Source organism: Diabrotica undecimpunctata, chromosome 2, assembly GCF_040954645.1.
Source record: "Diabrotica undecimpunctata isolate CICGRU chromosome 2, icDiaUnde3, whole genome shotgun sequence".
NCBI classification, from domain to species: domain Eukaryota; kingdom Metazoa; phylum Arthropoda; class Insecta; order Coleoptera; family Chrysomelidae; genus Diabrotica; species Diabrotica undecimpunctata.
The window spans coordinates 119,335,489-119,356,245 of record NC_092804.1 but is presented as its reverse complement, the minus strand read 5'-3'; the positions used below and the strand labels follow the sequence as shown (position 1 = coordinate 119,356,245).

Below are 20,757 nucleotides of genomic sequence, written 5' to 3'. Positions count from 1 at the left end.
TAAATGTTTAAAAAATTCAATAAAAATAACAAATACTCATAAACAATGATAAATAATGGAAAAACGTACGCAAGAATGATTGTGTTTAATTTCCAATACATTTTTCTCTTTTACCAGGTTCTTCAGTATTTCATCAACCTATTGTAGACCAGGAAACGACTAAGTTTTTGTATGAAATATCCTGTGGTTCGCAGCGCCAGAAATGTTTCTTCTACTTTGAGTTCCCAAAAAAAATCTTTATTTCGAAAATTAAGTTACAATTTCGAATATTCTACAAACTACTACATTTGTTGACTTAAAACTGACTATTGAAACATAATACTTACAATAATTATAAAAATATTGATTTCTTCCTTTTTATAACTTTGGACATCGGAATCTGGCTGCATTTCTATATATATATATATATATATATATATATATATATATATATATATATATATATATATATATATATTTATGTTTATGTATATATATAATATATGTATATATATATAATATAAAATTAGTTTTTTTTTGGATTTAGGTTCAATAAATTACATTACATGTGGAACTAGGAACTAGTGGATTTTATTTTCCATAGAAATCAACGTTTCGGTCGTAAACCCTTGCCTTTGTCAAGATTCAAAACGTAATACGGGACACTGACATTAATGACTTCAGCGTCATATAGCCTCTGTTGGATGTAGGCCCTTATCGTTAAATTTTCGTCAACGGTGTTAAACAAGCCGGCTGAATTTTTGTTTTGTTGTTATAGTTGTTATGAAGCTCTCCCCAGCGACTAAGAAAAAAACTTCGTTTTACTATGAGCATACCAGCACATGAGATCTACGTTTGGAAAAGAGACACAGTTTAGTTGTAAGTAGACCGTCTAACTAAAGTCAAACGGTCGCAACTAATACTACTGAATAGAAATTCCTTGTCCAACGAAGATACACAAAGATAAAAATTACAGTTGAAAGCTGAATATAAATTACTGATAGCAATAAACGTAAAAAAATTAAGAAAACAAAAGATCTCAAGCATTTCTAATGATAGCTCACTAAAAACATTAACTAAAAAGCACAAGGTAAACTAAAATTAGAAACATACTCACCCCAATAAATTAGGAAAAAGTTACTGTTCTATACTTTCATTGATTTTAAACTTTTAAAATTTTATTTAGAAGAGAACTGATTTTACGATGGCACTCGTTTTTAAGCGGTAAACGTATGGGAGAAAAACTTGTAGTAAAGAATAGGACTGATGCTCGCTAATTACAATGAATGGTTCGGTTTTAGAAATTTACTATTTGAAGTACGTTAAACAAATAGGACAGAAGGTAGAACAATTGAAGTGCTGAACTTAATATTTAAATAGAAAGTGGGAGTTTAATTTAAAAGGAAAGACTACAGACTGAAATGTAAACTAAATCGAAAAGGCTTGAAACGAAAATTATCTCAAATTTCAAAGAAACAAAATGAAGAGAAAAGCTATATATAAGAATTGAAATACAAAGAGAATTGAAAAGTAGATGGAACATTGTAACGTTACAATCTACTAAAATGGCATTATCCTCGGAATGCCAAAAGTTGTTCGTCAATTGTGACGTATAAAAATGTATCGATAAAAATGTTCAAAATTTCTCGAATGTGCACAAAGAGATCATTTATCGTTCTCTTTTCTCTTGTTTTCTTGTTATCAAATCTAAGAAAGTTTAGCAGGTCTAAAAAGCGATCACAATTCATAAAAGATTTATAAAATTTGCCTGATATGGTGGTATTAAGCATATGCCTTGCCGAGAAATGATTGTTTTTGTTTGCTGCAGAAAAAATTAAAATACCAAATAAAGCTTTTAATTCGTCTTTTATCGTTGTGGTAACATTCTGGTGGCCACTGTATTTTTGAGACAATCTCTGCATTTGTATATTTCATAATTATATCAAATATATTGACAGAAAAAAAATGCAAAATTAATTAATTATTCAGCGTAAAACAGTTTTCTACAGTTCCTTTTTATACCAAAATCACGTACCATAGTAATCAGTTATTGCAGAATCATGATCGTTGAAACTCTACCTGGGGTAGGGTAAGGAGCGGGTGGATTGAGTAGCTCGGAAATCACCTTACTGCCGCCGGTGCCATCCCAGATAAAAGAGAAGGGTTGAGCGGAGGGTTAACTACCCACCCTCTGAAAAAAAAAACTAGTTATGAAAACTGCAACTTTGCCTAGGAACCGGACAGATAAACACAAAAAACGACAAATGTAATGTAAAAGGACTATGAATATCAGAACTTGAAATGTCCAGAGTTGGTACAGACCTGGAGCTACTATAAATGCTGTGGAGCAACTGAAAAACATAGGAATGGATATAACAGAAGTCCAAGAAATAAGATGGCCAGAATATAGAAATATAAAAATAAGTAAATCCACCATCTTCTTCAGTGGAAATAAAAACGGAAGACATGAATTTGGAACGGGCTTTGTGATTAGAGACAGCCTAGTACAGAATATACTAAATTTTAAACCTATAAACGAAAGGATATGCTACATACGAATGAAGGGAGAACGATACAACTTTAATGCTAAAATAGGCAAAGAGCCTAGCCTATACCCCACGATAGGTAAACACAGCCTCCACAATATATCCAACGACAATAGCTTAAGACTCACAGAAACTGCAGCAGCTAATAATATGCTAATAAAGTCAACCATGTTTCCGCATAAAGACATCCATAAGCAAACCTGGGTTTCAAACGACCATATTACGCGCAACCAAATTGACCACATCATTGTAGATGCCCGTCATGGGGACAATATTATAGACGTAAGAAACCTGAGAGGAATAAACGGAGACACAGATCATTACTTAGTCAGAGCAAAAGTCAAATCCAGAATATCTAGCCACAAATACAATAAAACAACAATAAACCCACAATGGAACATGGACAAAATGCACAATACAGAGAAACAACAAAACTATAGAAAACAACTTGAACAAACCTTGAACTCTGAAAGAGAATACAATGATATAGAACAGCTATGGGAAACGACTGCCGAAATAATAATCAAGACAGCGGACAAGATCTTTGAAAGGAGTAGGCAGAAGAGGGCAAAAACGTGGTATTATGAAGAATGTCGGAAACAGCTGGAAAAAAGACAAACAGTAAGAAAGACTTGAATACAAATGTAAACAGACCAAAGTAAAAGGGAATATGACGACTGCGGAAAATAAACAAGAAAAATAATACGCACAAAGAAAAGAAACTATGAACAACAAAAATATGAAGCTATGGAGAAAGACCGGCTTAAGCCAGGCTCCAGAGAATTCTATAAAGCAATTTCCTCTGAGAAAAGAGGACATAGAACCAATTCCATCCATACACTGAGAGACAATCAAGGCCGTATGATAATCGACGGTAAAGAAGTAACTGAAGAATGGAAAGAGTAATTTAGGGACCTTCTAAACATCATACAGGAAGAACAGCACAAAGAAGAGATTTATATCACAGCGGACATGCCCGTCAAAAATCCTTCCTTTGAAGAAACCCAAAAGGCCTTAAATAAGCTGAAAAATCACAAAGCGCCGGGTATGGACGAGATACCAGCAGAACTTCTGAAATATGGTGGAGACGCACTACATCGCCAAATCTACCAGCTAATAACGCACATATGGTTAGAAAAAAGAATAATAGTACGATGGAGAGATAACATAATAGTGCGCATCCACAAAAAAGGAAACAAAACAAAATGCGCGAATTATAGAGGAATTTCACTCCTAAACACGGCATATAAAACCCTCTTAAAGATCATTCTTAGTAGACTAATCCCTTATGCTGAAAATATCCTAAGGCATATCAAGCCGGTTTTAGGGCAAACAGATCAACAATAGGTCAACTATTTACGCTAAGACAACTTCTAGAAAAGGGATGGGAGTATAACAGACCCATACACAATCTTTTCATAGATTTTCGACAGGCATATGATAGCGTAGAAAGAAGCCATGGAATGCTTATGGAATGCCACGGCGGAGTTCTCAATACCAAAGAAACTCATTCGGATGACCAAAGTCTGTATGGAGGGTGGAATATCTAAGGTACGTGTAAATAATAAACTATCTGGCAGCTTTGAAATCAACAGTTGACTCAAACAGGGTGATGCGTTATCTCCACTACATTTTAACCTTGTATTAGAGAAATCCATGAGCTCGGCCGAAATAAAAACAGAATTGCTATGAGCTCAAGGTCCCAAGCTATTACTCGCATATGCAGATGACATAGATCTCGTTGGAGACTCCATCCTATCCACGAAAGACATCTTCAACAAGGTAGAAGTAGCAACAAGTGAAGTAGGGCTGAAGATTAATGAAGAGAAGACGAAATATATGTGTATAAATAGAACGACACAAAGAGACAGAATAGGACAAAATGTGATGGCCAACACCTTTAATTTCGAAAGAATACAATGTATCTGGGGGCCGTAATTACAGCTGACAACGATGTTACTGAAGAAATAAAAGACAGAATCCAATTTGCAAACTGCTGTCTATTCTTACTGGATAAACTCATAAAATCAAAAAATCTTACAAGAAATTCAAATATAAAAATCTATTAATCCATCGTCACACCTGTAATAACATATGGATGCGAAACGTGGACCATGGTCAAAGCAAACGAAGAAAAGCTCAGACGCTTTGAACGAAAAATACTAAGAAAAATTTTCCGACCTCACCATGACATCACCACAAACCAGTATAAGATCAGAACAAATATCGAATTAAAAGCACTATAAAATGCCGATATTGTCCAAGAAATTAAATCACAGCGACTAAGATGGGCACGCCACGTGTACAGACTGCATAACGAGAGGCTTGTAAAACTGATATGGGAGGAGATTACCACAGGCAAAAGACCACTCGGACGTCCCAAAATGCGATTAAGAGATAACATCCAAGCAGATCTCCAGAAATGAACATTCCATTTGACCCTATGTTGATGGAAGACCGAACAAATTGGAAAAAAGTTGTACAGTCAGCCAAGATCCACCCAGGGTTGTAGCGCTACGTGATGATGATGAACATGAACGTAAAGAAGACAAATCTCATGATAATTAGCAAGGACAAGATAACACAAGGTCAACTCTACGTAAATGAAACCCCAATAGAAAAAGTGAAGCACTACAACTACTTCGACATCATAATAAATAAAGCATAGATCAACAACCAGAAGATAAGAGCGCGTATTTGAAAAGCTATTTTAATCCTATACCCAATGAGAACCTCAGTCAAGAGCCACAACCTCTCTTTTGGTATAAAAGTAAAAATTCTGTGATGATAGGTCTTTGTTCTGTTTTCAAAATTATTTGAAAGAAATAAGAAAAAAAAATATCCTGGTTAAAGAACCTCAGAACCTGGTTCAACACCATCTGAGCAGCTTTTCCGCGCTGCTGCAGACAAAATAAAGGTTCATTGATGATCGGCAATATTTGTCACGGATAGGCACACCAAGAAGAGAACAATATAAACATACCGTGCTGGATTAACAATTTTGAACTCTAAATATATGAGAATAAGTAAAATGACCTACGAATTACAGGTACAACCAAAGTCCATGTATTAAAAGAATAGAAAATGGAACCGGACCAAATTTTAAAACCCCAGATGGTATAATCATGAGAACCTTAGTAGTGAAAAACTGGAAAAAACAATGCATGTAATAAGAATGAACGAAAATTAATCCTGAAATAGGGCAAGACCACAATGAGTAAAATCCCTAAAAACGGTATTAATTAAAAATTTATAATAATTAATAACAAGTGTGGTTTTGCTTAAAGGAAAATAAAAATATGAATGCATGTGATTTATATGTCGAGTCATTGGTCATAAAGTCTGATTTATACTTATTGTTATATAACAATTTTTATTTTCAATAATAACAATGACACATTATAAATTCAAACATAATTTATGGGATGGTTTTTGAATATAATAGATATTCCAGAAATTAAATTTAGTAATCTGTTATTAATTAAAATAACTTATTAAATGTTTATTGTTCTTTATCTTTGTAGTTGGCATTAAAAAAAGTAAGCAGGTAAAGTAATTTTTTTTAATGAATTATTAAAAAAATGTACTGTTTTAAAAAGAATAAATATATTTTATCTCCACTTATTTGATTTTTAATAAGTGTCAAATTATAACCCAAACATGCTTGTCAAAGATCAATGAAGATCATATAAGCGTCTGTTTCTTTATTTATTTATTTGTTGTTTATTTAACATGCAAACTTCTAACTTATTTTTGGTTCTTTTAGCTACTTCACGTATTCTTTTATCAAATCCTCTCTCCCATATTTATGACGTGACTGAAGCGCTCTAGTTTATCTATTGTTTTATATCTATTTTGTATTTTTATATAATCTAGGTACTTACTTTTTGTCCATTCGTTTGGTATTTGTCGTACTCTAAAACTTTAATTAACCAAACCTATGAGCCTAAAAGTTTGGACCACATGATATACGCGGGGAAGATAATTCACACTTCCCCAGGTATATCATGTGATTGAATCAATCAATCAATATTCTTTATTTCATCTGACCTTTACAAGTATTGAAATGCGTCAAATATAATTTATGATCGGTAAAAACTATAAGTACTGTCATACTTTTTCTTTCCCAACCAAAGAAAAATAAATAAAAATATCCATCGGAATAAAATTTTAAGATATCAATAGAAACAAATTGTATATAGTAATTTAAGATAAGATTTAGTGTAGATAAGAATAGAAATTTGTTTGGCAAACGACCTTTTTCCGTTTCAAACAAAATTATCAAAAAACCTTTGTTTAGAATTAGAAGACATTTTACCTGTTAGTTAATCTTTTCATTGTTTGTATAGTCGAGTATTAAATGACCATATTCTAATCTTTTGAAATATGTATAAATGATGTATTGAAAAAACCAATTTTAAAGTAAGCTATTTAGTTTTTCTCTGAAACCGAAATTAGGCTTTTCCAAAATCATGGTAAACACAATTTGAGCTTTTGATTGGACGGTCTTTTTTAAATGGGAATTTGTGAGTCGATCATGAGAGAGGAGAAGTTAGTCATATTTTGGTCATAGAAAGGAAACAGTCGTTTGTCTCAAGATAGGGTGTGGTTCGTGAGTTTGGATACCGGCGTAACGAAAAGAAGTGAATAGTTTGAAGAAAGAGATAACAAGTCGATTAAAGGAGGTCCTTGTATCTACCGTGGGCATTTTATAAAGTATATGTGAAAGTATTCTTACGGCATCAAGTTGACAAAAGGGGGTCCTGGTGTCATAAATAAATAGCTGAGTTTGGAGAAGTGAATCAGGTGTTTTTTGTGTAGTCTGCAGGAGGTTTGCAGAGACGTTAAGAAAGAGCCGAAGTGCCAAAGAGGAGAGATCACATCGTTGAGGAGACTGGACTTTTCTGGGTATTTTCCAACATACAACTCAAGAAGAAAATAAGCTGTAAGTGTTTGTACAATTGAATTTTATATCTGTGAAGGATCGTTTCGACATCATGGTCATTAGCATTCAAATTTAAGAACTGAGGTTTTGTTAGGCTAATCAAAAGTTTAAAGTTTTGTGGTTTCTTTTCTCAAGTAAAGAAAATTTTAAGTAAAATTGGTTTTTCACGTAATATAAATGTATGTAGCTTTATAATCTTATTATCATAATAATTTGATTTATTTTCTTGTATGCTGATTGATAAGATAACGACAGAATTTAATAATTGTTTTATTCGTTCATATAAAATAAAGAAACGTAAATCTTTGTAACATAATATATTTGTATTCTTATCCTTTCTTCTCTCTCCCGATAAAAGACAACTAGAAAATCTTTTGAATCCATCGAACACAGGTAATATAAGGATTATTTTACTTTTGATAACAAATAAGTTATAATTCTTTTTTATTGGCTTAATAAACTAAGTTTGAACTCAAAATAAACAATCATAACAGTACATAAAAACAGTTAACATAAAAACATATAAAATATACATAAAAACATACAAATTGTTAAAAAGATGCCTGCAACTATTCCTCTAACGAATAGAAAGTGTTTACCAGAAGTTAGTCCTTAACTGTTCTCTTAAATACATAAATATTTGACTCTTTAACATAATTAGGTAATTTATTATACAAAAGAACGCATGTTGGGTAAGGATCCTTGCCCACAACGGGCAAGTGACGAACAGGGGTCACCAAATCACTTCTGTAATGAAAATTGTAGCCACTAATTAAGCATACATCATTTCTGCAAATAAAATTGCATCTATGTGACTTTACATAAATAACACAACTAAAAATATACAGCGAAATTAAAGTTAAAATATTTAATTTTAAAGAACAAGCACCTCATTAATTCGCGAGCAATTTCCCCAACAAACTAAGCAATATTGCAAAATTGACTATACATGAGCAAAATAGTAAAGTTTTAAGATATCTAGAGAGACAAAATTCCTAAGTTGCCATAGAACATAACAGTGCACAGACAATCTCCCCACTACATAAACAACGTGAGAGCTCCAAGACAAATTAGAGTCCAGGTAAACACCTAACAACTTAGTGGAGTGACTATTTACCACTGACCCATTGTCAAGTTTTACTAATGGACTCATCTGCATAGTAGAAGGTGAAAAGGTTACCATATTGGTATTTGATCCATTTAATATTAAGGCATTATTTAAACAGAATGAGTCATACTTTTTACAAGACAGTTTGCTTTTTGTACTACATGAAAAAAATTATTGGAATTTAGTGCAACTGTGGTATCGTCAGTAAATTGAGTGACATAACAGTCTGATTGCTGTTCCACGTTCTCTACTCGAAAATCAGACAAATTATTTAATGGATTCCGAATCAAACATGTTGAGCTATCGTTTATCAGTTGATTTAAATCATTGACGAAAATCAAAAATAAAAGAAAATATTATATTCGATATAAAGCTTTTCGATAAAAAGCTGTGGATCCACTTTAGCGCAGTTCCTCTAACACCACTATGATAAAGTTTTTCCAGCAATATTGGATGATTTACAGTTTCAAAAACTTGTGCTTAGTCAAAAAATAAACTGATAACTTTATTACCCTTATCAAAGTTCAATAAAATATGATCGCACAGCGCTAGTAGTACATCTTGCACACTATTTTCACGGAAACCAAATTGAGACTTATCTATAATATGAATGTTAATATACGAGACGAGACGTGTATGAAATGCCTCATATATTTTTGAAAACAAAGATAAAAGTGATAGGCTTCGATAGTGATCAAATTTTGATTTGTCATCTTTTTTTATGTATAGGCACAACTAAAACAGTATTTAGAATTTGGGAAAGAATCCCTTCCTGAAATAAATGGTTTACTAGAAATGTTAATTGTTTATATAGGGTATGAGATACATATGTTAACATAGAATACGGGATCTCATCCAGTCTAGCCGAGGATTTTTTGAGATATCTTTAATTATACTTTTTATTTCTTCATCACTAACAGGATAAAGGAAAAGGGAGTGTATAGGCGACGAAAGATTCTTAGGATTATAGTCAGGTAAAGTTTGACTAATTAAATTTTTTACAGAATTCGAAAAATGTTGACTGAAAGATTCTGCTATTCATGAGGGGTATGCACAGAAATTCCCAAATTATTTTTAAATTTACTTGGGTATTTAGAAGAGTTTCCATTTTTACCTCTGACAGTGTTTCGATTTATGATACGCCAAGCCTCAGCCGTACTATTCTGACATTTATGATTTTATTATTAAAATAAGTTTGCTTGGCTAACTTAACTTTGTATTCATGATTTTTTTAAAATGTTATACCGTATTCTGAGCTCATGACTTTGTGAATATTTTATAGATCTGAAAAATGGAAAAAGAAGATGCTTTATCGAATAATTCCATAATTTTTTCATAAAATATGCAAAACTTGTTATCCGACGATAGATGTAAGTCCAAAAAGCACCAAGATTCCGTAGAGAGCAATTGATTAAAATAATTAATATTAAAAGTGCTATTAAAATCACGTTTACAAGCAATATTATCCCCCGAAAAAGAAGCATTCAAGTTGTATTCATTTTTTTGTAAAAAATGATTACTCACATCGGTATATACAACAGAACAAGGTAATAACTTAATATTTATATTGCAGAAAATATTATCAATCACAGTTTTAGAGTCATTATGTATTCTACTATATTCAAAAATACATTGATTTAAACCATAAGAGGTAAAAACATTTTTTAATCTTAATGCATCTATATTTTGCACCTTTGGATCAAAATTTATATTGAAGTCGCCACAGATGAAAATAATTTTGTTTTTATTTAATATTTCTGATAACATTACGTCCATTTTATTTATGAAAGTTTGTGTATTTTTTGATAATCTGTAAAAACAGCCAACAGTTATAATGTTATTTTGATATTCCAAATCAATCAAGGCATACTCAAATATTTTACCGATCTAACGCTAGGCGCACACACATCGAATTTGGACTGTTGATAAAAGTTCGATTGAACAAATTCCTTTGGTGGCGCGAAGAAACAATTTCAAATAAGCGTATAGTCATACGCTTATTTGAAATCTACAAAAAGATGATGGAGTTTGGTATTCCGTCCGTATAATTTTTTCAGCGTTTGATTTATTGTAAATATTTGATCTATAGGTGACCTATCTTTTCTGAATCCTCCTTTATAGATTTCCTTCTAATATTTTGCTGAAGAGTTTGTATCCAACGTTTAGTAGTGATATTCCCCGGTGATTACTGCAGTTTAGCTTATCTCACTTTTTATGTATAGGGCATACCGCTGCTATTTTCTAAGTTGTTTATTTTATAAACAGAGGACTTTTTCAGGTCGATAAAGACAATGTGTAGTGCCCTTTTGGTAGTCTATTAGTTTGTTTTTTCTATCTGAATATATTCGTTATATCCTCCTCTTTTATTTGCTATGCTGCATGTTAGGATTCGATCAGTTGTTTATTTTGTTTTCAGCATGAGGCCTTCTGTAAGTCAATAAATCAAAATTTGTTTTCTGGTAAATATATTTTTATCCATAGAGCCCTGTGAGATATCTCGTATGTCGCTATACGTTCATTAATGATGAATATACAGTGCAGTGCCCTATTAGTAGTTGCTTTATTTGTTTTTTTTCATTTATGTATATTCGTTATATCCGCCCCTTTTATTTGATATATCGCATGTTAAGACTTTCTCTGTTGTTTATTTTGTATAGAGGCAGAGACCGTCTTTAAGTCGATAAATCAAAATTTGTCTTACAGTAAATCTTTTTTTATCTACAGTGTCCTATGATATCTTTTATGTCGCTGTACGTTAATTATTATTGAAGATACTATGTAATGCCCTCTTGGTAGTCGCCTTGTTTGTTTTTTTTCTATCATCTGACTATATTCGTTATATCCTCTCCTTTTATTTGCTAGGTCGCATGTTAGGATTTGATCAGTTGTTTATTGTGTATTCAGTTAGAGGCCTTCTTTAAGTTAATAAATTAAAATTTGTCTTAAAGTAACTCTATTTGTATTCAAGATACTGTGTAGTACCTTCTAGTAGTCGTCTTGTTTGTTTTTTATTACTTAATATATTCGTTGTTTCCTCCCTTTTTATTAGCTATTTAGCATGTTATGATTCGTTCAGTTGGTTACTTTGTACTTAGCCAGAGGCCTTCTAAGTCAATAAATCAAAATTTGTCTGTTAAACTATTTTTATACTTAGTGCAATATAATGTCTCGTATGTAAGTATATATTCATTAATAATGAAGACACTGTGAAGTGCCCTTTTAGTAGTCGCCTTGTTTATCATACCTTCCAATCGGACATATACCAAAAGAGATATGATCTAATGTCCTCTTAGCAATGCCGCAATGTGTGTTTTTTCTATGTCAATATATTCGCTACTCCCATTCTTTCCAATGATGTATTATACGTCAGGATCCCATAAATTATTCTACCCTTACCACAAAATACTCAAAAAATGAGCAGAATGAACCTTATTTTTTTATGGGATTTTACATGGAAAATAAAGCAGAAGCAGTATAGCAGCGTTTTTATAGGTATAGCTTTTACTTAATTGTACTTTGATTTAATTTTATTTAATTCTATTCATTTTTATTTAATTTTATTTATTGTTTTTTATTCTTACTTAGTTTCAAATATTTATATTTTAATTTGGTAAAAAAATTATTTGGTTTTGGTTTGTTAAACGTCATTTTATTTTTTATAGTAAGTGTATGCTCATCTTACCCAATGAGATTTAATAAATGTATATTATACGTCACTGATCTTACCTTACAATTATAGTAATGTATATTTTTAGCAATTTTTAGAAAAAATTAATTAGGGTGATGTAGTAAAATTTCTGATAAACAATACTTGGAAAGTCAATTTGTAGAATGTAGAATGGTAGTTCAGATTTATTTCCTAGGTGACTTCGTTACGTAACTGGACAAACGGTGTGGACATTTCGGACATTTCTTGGTCCGAGCCTAAAAATTTAGCTTTTTGCTTTATAAGTCTAAATTTTATGCATTTAAGAGAGCTTTTAGGTGGTCGAAAATTAAAGTTAGGGCAGTTTTAATTTATTACTTAACTTTAAATCTGAGGTATTATTTGATTAAGTAAACGCTAATTTTGTTGAAATTTAAAATTTTTAGAAAGTTACCGAAATTTTGATTTTAGAGAATGTAGAGGTAAAATACTGTTAGCTTCATAATATTTAAAAAATATTTACAAAGACTATTTTAAGCGCTCTTTAAAGAAAATGCACTTAAAATAAAAAAAAGAAAAAAAAATTTCTAGTTAGTTTGCACTATTAACATTAACCCATTTGTTTCAAAAATTGCATAAGTTGAATCCAACTTTTTTTATAATAATAAGGATCAATGAGTAACATAAAGCTCTCTGCATTTCCTAAAATCCAAATTTTCGTTACTTTGAAAAAACTTACAATTGATCAACTTAATTTGATTTAATTTTGTATAAATAAATATATATATATATATATATATATATATATATATATATATATATATATATATATATATATATATATATTGTATATATAAATATTATAAATTGAAAAATATTGTACTTACATAACTATATAATTTTAATAAGTTAAGTTTTAATGTTTTGTCAATTTAAAAGTTTAATGGATTAACCTCATGTTGTAAGTTTTTATACTAGTTTTATACAATGTTATTTAATTGTAATTTCATGGTATTTACTGATATCATATTTTAGCATATCCTGAAGAAGCAAATAAATTTTGCGAAAGCTTGATTAAAGAACAAAGAGTTTCACTTTCCTGCGCTATTAATGACTGCATCCTCAAAATAAAACTTTATTTTATATATAATTTATATATATATATATATATATATATATATATATATATATATATATATATATATATATATATAGATAAATTTACGCACTTTCAAAATATCTTTTAAAAAAGATTTTATTTTTAAAATAGTACAACTAAGTTTTTACTTCAAAAATTAAACAATAAAAATTCTTAATTACAAAATGAAACGCATTGATCAGAGAATGATAATGGAATAATTAAAATATAAAATTGAAAAATCAAGTTTATTGTCCCTTGGTTTGCAATTGCTGAGCTTGCTATTCCTTGGAGTTCAACGAACAATAATGTTAATAGTCTGGGAGCTAATGGTTACATTTCTTCTCCCTCGGTGAGATTTGACTTCGTCTTCGAAGTTCTTGATACTTCTGCTACTAGTTCGTCTAAAATTTGGATTTGGGCTGTGTCTAGCTTAGGTCCGAAAAGGATTTTGGAAATACGTTTTCTTTTCTTCAGTAGGAATATTGTTAGGATCGATGACACAAATAAGATAATTATTAGTGCAGTGATGCTGACTCCAGTGGAAAGTTGCGGTAAATTAGCGGTCATCTCGATAGGTTGAATTTGTCCATGCGTTTCTGGGATTCTCAATTTTTCGATTATGATTTCGTGGTTTGCAATAAGTTCCATGGGTATGATATCTGATACGTGGATTTCTAGATTTGACTTTCTGTTGAATTTGATGCCATCTATGGTAATGGATTCATTTGTGGTAAGGATGCTGCTGGATTTAATAGTTTGTTCTCTAATATTTATTGGTTCTACTATTCCCAATAGTATCGCATTGTTGGTTTCTTGGAAGAAATTTTCTTTGGCTATACTTTTGGTGCAATTCTTGACATTTGGTATAGTACATTGGGATCTTACTGGTTTTGTGCATATCATGTTTCAGCTTGTCTCGTGCAGGTCTCGAACCATTTATTATTTGAATGATAATGTGCTGGTGGAAGAATCATAATATGGTCTGCATTTGGAATAGGATAAATTTTAAATGTGTTGTGGGATTGTTCGTAGAGGATAGGAATTTTGATTATTATAAGCATGGTTCGCTGTGTGACACAAAATAATGTTTTGGAAAGTTCAACTAATTCATATGGGTATTCGTCATTTACTAATAAAGAATTTCTGGGATAAATTTTTAAGAGATCGGCTTTAAGAGTTTCAAGTTCCTTTAATGTAAACAATTCGATATTGGAGATATCTAGATGAGATAAGGAGATGGTTCTGATTAATTTCATAAAAAATTCATAAATGTTTTGAAGGTTTAATATTTCGTTCTGTAGTGCGACATATCCATCGAGGTCAACTGACAGCTTGTTAATAGTGGACGTGAGCAAAGCATTATTTTTATTTAAATTTACCAAGAGTTCTTCGAACCTCGTATCGCTGGCTTGCCCATACGAGATCTGATTATCAAGCGTTTTAATTATCTCGTTTTGTTTCATTTCTATAGCGGTAATATGAGTTTTTAGAAGGTCTAGATCTGAGTCATCTGGGTTTCCTGTAATGTATTTTATAGCTGTACCTAGAAAGTTGAAAAGTCCTCTTTTTTGCGTTCTTTTACGTGTAATTTTGTGTAGGTCATCTTGTGCTTGTTGTTGTAAATGTTTGTATTGAGTGTATAATGTCGAAAGCGGTCCTCTTTTTAGGTTGTCTTTAAAATAGTCTAATGGGCTAATGTTTAGGATTTCTTCTAGTTTTTCTAAGTCAATGTGAAGAAAGTGTCTGTGGTAGTAAGAAATTTCGTGAGATTTGCCAATATCTTCGGCGAAGTATCCATTATTGGGAACTTCCAGTATTTTGAGTGGATGTCCCAGGGACAGGGTTATCCTGAAAGGAGATTTTGTTTGAAATATTTTTGTCTACATGTTTCCTGGTTCGTTTTACAAATTTAAGGTGGGTGCTAGTTTTATTTTGTTTATCTGTCTTTCCGTTATTATTTTTTCGGTTATTTTAGTCTTTTCTTGTTTGTCGGGATGAATTGTGGAGTAAGGGGCTTGTAATTTGGGTTTGTGTTTTTTCTTAGATACATACAGAGGTTGTGAAAGATCGACTTCGGGTATTTCTTCGGCGTTTTCATTATGTTTGTCTAAAGCGTGTTGTCTTTTTTCTTTTTGTTTATTATAAAGTTCTTGGATGAATGGTTGTAATTCGTCTTTGTGGTTTTGGTTGTATGTTTCGTACACTGGAAGGTCGAAATCGAAATGTATTTCTTCGGCGTATGGACCATAAAGGATTGAGAAAGGAGAATAGTTGGTAGCATTGTGAATAGATTGGTTGTAGATTAAAACGGCATGTGTGAATAGTTAGGGTTTTGTGCGCGCAAGGTGCGAAGTTTTTCAATAAGTGTGGAGTGGAAGCGTTCTACGGGTGAATTAGAAGATGAGTTGTTGGCAGTAGTAAAATGTATTTCTATTTTATGAAGGTTTAAGAATTCTTTAATGACTGCAGAATTGAATTCTGTGCCTGGGTCGCAAACAATTTTTTGGGGATAGTTATGATGAGAGAAGTAGTGTCTTAGTTTACTCAGAATAGAGATCAAGGTTTTGTCAGGTAGTTTATAACATTGAGCGTACTTGGAGAATGAATCTACAATGGTCAGATAAAGATTTTTGTTACAATGAAATACGTCTATGTGTAATATGTGGAATGGTTTTTGTCCCAAAAGTGGTCCTAATTGTGGCGGTTTGTAAGGGTGTCTTTCGTACTTGTTTTGTAAGCATATTTCACACGAGTTGATAAAGTTTGAGATTGTAGTTTGCATAGAAGGCCAGTAAAATTTATGTCTCAGATGCTTGTAAGTTTCTACTATTCCATTATGGTTATCAGTGTGGTATTTTCTGATACATTCTAACTGTTGTGTTTCGTCTTCAATATCTTGTAATAGTTTGTTGCAAAATATTGTTTTGACTGTGGAATTTATGTTTTCTTTAAAATAGTTACATATGAATGGTCGGAATTCGTGTGGTATTTTTATAGCAAATTTTTGGTTGGGCCTAAGTAAATGTTGGAAGGTTTCTGGTAATTCGTTTTTCCAATCATCAGTGATAGTTACTGTATGACGGTGTTTGTTAAAAATTTTCTTATAAGTCATTTTGTATTCATCAGAGTGAGGTACAAATATATTTTGGTTGGATGACAAGTTGATTGGTTCTTCTGATATTTCTATTCCTGTTATGGGATTTTCGACAGAGGTGTGTTGCGTGTTTTCGTCCGTTAGGTTTTGGTTTTTGTCAAAGTCGTTTAAGAATTCATCGACGTCAAATTAATCATTAATATCCGGTGGTTCAGCAGAGTTTGAACTAGTGCTTAAGGCGTTTATTTGAACTCGGCTGAGAGCGTCGGCTACTTGATTTTCTTTTCCTTTTTTATATCGGACTTCAAATTGAAATTCCTCAAGTTTAATCCTTTGGCGAGATAATCTTGAGCAAGGGTCTTTGATTTTATTAATCCAAACGAGTGGGTTGTGATCGGTTTCAATGATAAAATGTTGGCCATAAAGATATGGGCGGAAGTGTTTACAAGAATCTACCATGGCAAGTAATTCTTTTTCGATTGTGGAGTAGTTCTGCTCTGCAGTATTTAGTGTGCGAGAGTAGTAGGCGATTGGCTGATTATTCTGAGATAACACTGATCCAATAGCGACATTAGATGCATCAGTGGTCAATACAAATGGTTTAGAAAAGTCGGGATATTGGAGAATCGGGGCGTTGGTTAGTAACTGTTTACATTTTTCAAAACATTCTAAAAATTCTGGATTAGTGGGGTCAATGATTGCATCTTTTCGTGTGCATCTTGTGAATGGAGAGGTGATCTTTGCAAAGTTTTTACAAAAACGCCTGTAGAAGCCAATGAGACCTAAAAAGGATTTTATTTCTTTGACAGTCTTGGGTAGAGGGTATTTTTGGATAGCTTCGATCTTACTGGGGTTTGGTTTTATACCTTCGGGAGTAACTATGTGACCTAGGAAGGCAACTTCTTTAGTCAGAAATTCAGATTTATCTAGTTGGACCTTGAGATTGTTTTTTCGAAATGTGTCAAAGATTGTGGAGATGTGGACCAAGTGATCTTGTAAAGATTTTGAGAAGACTATAACGTCATCCATATAAACAAAGCAAAATTTGTTTAGGAATGGTCTTAAGATGTTGTCCATTAATCTTTCGAAAGTGGCAGGACTATTCTTTAGTCCAAAAGGCATTCGTAAAAATTCGAAGTGGCCGTGGGGTACTGAAAATGCTGTTTTGTGAATAGAGTTTGGGTGAACTTCTATTTGGTGGAAGCCTTGAGCGAGATCTAGGGTAGTGAAGTATGTAGCTTTTCCGAGATTGTCAAGGATTTCATCAATTTTTGGTAAAGGATACTTATCTCCAATAGTATTCTCATTGAGTTTTCTATAATCAATCACCATACGGAATTTCCGTTTTCCTGAGGCGTCAGGTTTCTTGGGAACAATCCATACAGGTGCTGAGTATGACGAAATTGAATTTCGGATTATCTTGTTGTCCAAAAGTTTGTTTACTTGTCGAGTGATCTCTTCTTGCATAGATTTTGGATGTCTGTAGCCTCTAACATAAATGGGTGATTCGTCCTTGGTTTTTATTTCGTGTTTCACAGCAGATGTGAAAGTTAAATTCTTTGAATCATCGTAAAAAATATCTTTGTATTTTTTACAAAGTTTTATGATTTTACTTCTTTCTTCTTCGTTTAGGTGTTCTGTTCTTATTGCTGGTTCGTGAAATTCGGTCGGAAGAGGTGAAATTTCATAATTGTCTAGAGTTTCGACGTGTAAAGTGTCTAATTGCATAGGTTTTTGGAGTATAATGTTTTCTAAAAATCCGTCACTTACATTGTGGATTGAGTTAGGTATTTGTAAATTTGCAATTTCTGTGGCGTGAATAAAGACTTGTCCTCGTTGTATGTCAACGGGTATTTTATTGTATAAAGTATAGAAATTAATTTCGACATTGTGAGTGGTTAAGCTTAGTATTTTAGTTTTATAATTAATTACGGCTTTAAAACGTTCAAGCTCAGAGTTTCCTAAAAGAATATCGAAATCTTCGCTCCAATCAGCGATTCGAGCATTTATGGGTTCGTAAATATTATAGACTTGTAGTAGAGGTGTTTTTATGTTTAGTAAATAATTTTGGGTTGTTTTCATGGATGTCAGTGTGAAGGGTTTTTCGTGAATATGTGATGGATCAAAATATTTTAAAACTTTTGGTGAGACAACTGTGTGGGTGCCACCAGTGTCGATTAATACTTTAATATTTAAATCAGGTAAGAAGAAGAACGGTAGTCGGGGGTTAGCTTGGAGATTACTTAGATCGATATTGTCTGTTGGATTCTCGAGAAAATCCTGAGAAGTTTCTTCAATTAATTCTTGGGGATAGTCATTGTCATTAACTTCGAAATATTCAGGGGCGTATTCGAAATTTTCAGGGGTGTATTCGAAATTTTCATCTGAGTTTGCATTAATGTTAAAATGATGCGTACGTCTAATAGTGGACGCATCCAAATCCATGGGTTCATTTCTTGTGGCGATAGTCTGTACCTGACTCATTGGGGTAGCATGATATCTTTCAGGTTGGGGATTTCGGATTTGTCTATTGAAATTGTTATTATTTTGTGGATTATTTCTAAAAGAATTAAAATTAGAGTTAGGAGTTGCATTGGCGTTTGGCCTAGTAGCAAAATTTGTATTCTGATGGGCATTGTTTCTTGATGTTAAGTTAGAATTCGCTTGAGAAAAGTTTTGTCTCGGATTAGAGTTGAAGTTTGGTTGTCTCTAATAAGAGTTGGAGTTTAGTTGTCTCTGATAAGAGTTGAAGTTTGGTTGTCTCGGATAAAAGTTAGAGTTTGGGTAAAAAACATTTCTTGTGGGATTTGGGTTATTGTTAAAAAATGTCTGGTTTGTATTAGCAGGTTTTTGTTTTGGTAAAAATGGTTTGTTATTTTGTTGCGTCTTTAAATAATTCATATATTTCTGTTGAGATTTGTGATTGTCATAAACTATACATTTTTGGAGCGCTTGTTCAAGCGAAGTTATTGTAAAATGCGACAAATATTCGGCATATGGTTCATTAATACCTGTGCAAAATGTTTTTAAAGCTATATCTTTAAAATAGGGAGTCTTGAAATTAACAGTTTCAACGTTATCATTTAGAGTTGTATGCTGTAATAAATCGTTTAAATTTCTTGTAATTCTCTGGTGGTATTGATCATAAGATTCGTGATTTTTCTGGACAGTCGTTGAAAGTTGAGTAACTAAGATATCTTCGGAGCGTCTGTCTCCGTACTTAGCTAAAAGCGCTGGCCTTACTTCAGCCCAAGCTGTTTTGTTTGAATAATTAAGAAAATCCCGCGGTTCGCCTTTGATACGAGCAATAATGTTAGAGTTTAAGATAAATTCTTGCGAAGCTGTAAGCTGTTGGCCTACCAGGAATGTAATCAAGTTATCGACCGATTTTAAAAATGTAGATAAATTATCTCCGGTGGAAAATTCCGGCAATGTAGCACATAGGCTAGTAATATCGGCATTTAGAAAAGGCATTTCAACTTCTGTGATAATAATAGTAGGGATTTGTTGAGTAAAATCGGGATCGGCGTTAATACGGGTGTTAGAATCAATTTCAGTATTTAATGTGAGATTTTCAAGCAAAGTATTTAAATTATTAACAGAGTCTTGCGAAATATCAATGAAAGTGCTCATAAATCAAAAATAGGAATGAAAAGGAAAATGTACTTACAGTAGGATGATCTGTTGGGATGTCCTGCACATAATCTTTTCTTTTCCGGTTCGGATTTCTCGTCTAACAACTTCGTTGACCAAGGAAACTGCTTATGTTTCTTGTACGAGCTGTATCCTGTTCGCAGCGCCAGATAAATTTACGCACTTTCAAAATATCTTTTAAAAAAGATTTTATTTTTAAAATAGTACAACTAAGTTTTTACTTCAAAAATTAAACAATAAAAATTCTTAATTACAAAATGAAACGCATTGATCAGAGAATGATAATGGAATAATTAAAATATAAAATTGAAAAATCAAGTTTATTGTCCCTTGGTTTGCAATTGCTGAGCTTGCTATTCCTTGGAGTTCAACGAACAATAATGTTAATAGTCTGGGAGCTAATGGTTACATTTCTATATATATATATATATATATATATATATATATATATATTTATATTATGTATATGTATATAATATATATTTATATATATATATATATAAATATATATATATATATATATATATATATATATATATATATACATATATATATATATATATATATATATATATATATATATATATATATATATATATATATATATATATAGAGGAAAAACTTTGCCACAATAAAAATACAAC

At 31.9% G+C, this 20,757-nt stretch overlaps 1 protein-coding gene across 1 annotated transcript; it reads left to right on the top strand.

Annotated features, from left to right (window-relative positions):
• The first annotated feature begins 2,345 nt into the window (after positions 1–2,345).
• LOC140433883 (uncharacterized) lies at positions 2,346–3,161 on the top strand. Its single transcript, XM_072521856.1, has one exon. The coding sequence runs from the start codon at positions 2,346–2,348 to the stop codon at positions 3,159–3,161; it is 816 nt and encodes a 271-aa protein (XP_072377957.1).
• The last annotated feature ends 17,596 nt before the right edge of the window (positions 3,162–20,757 follow it).

Bases quoted from the DNA above. Each gene is read 5' to 3' on its own strand.
- LOC140433883 (XM_072521856.1), top strand. From the start codon at position 2,346: ATGGATATAACAGAAGTCCAAGAAATAAGATGGCCAGAATATAGAAAT.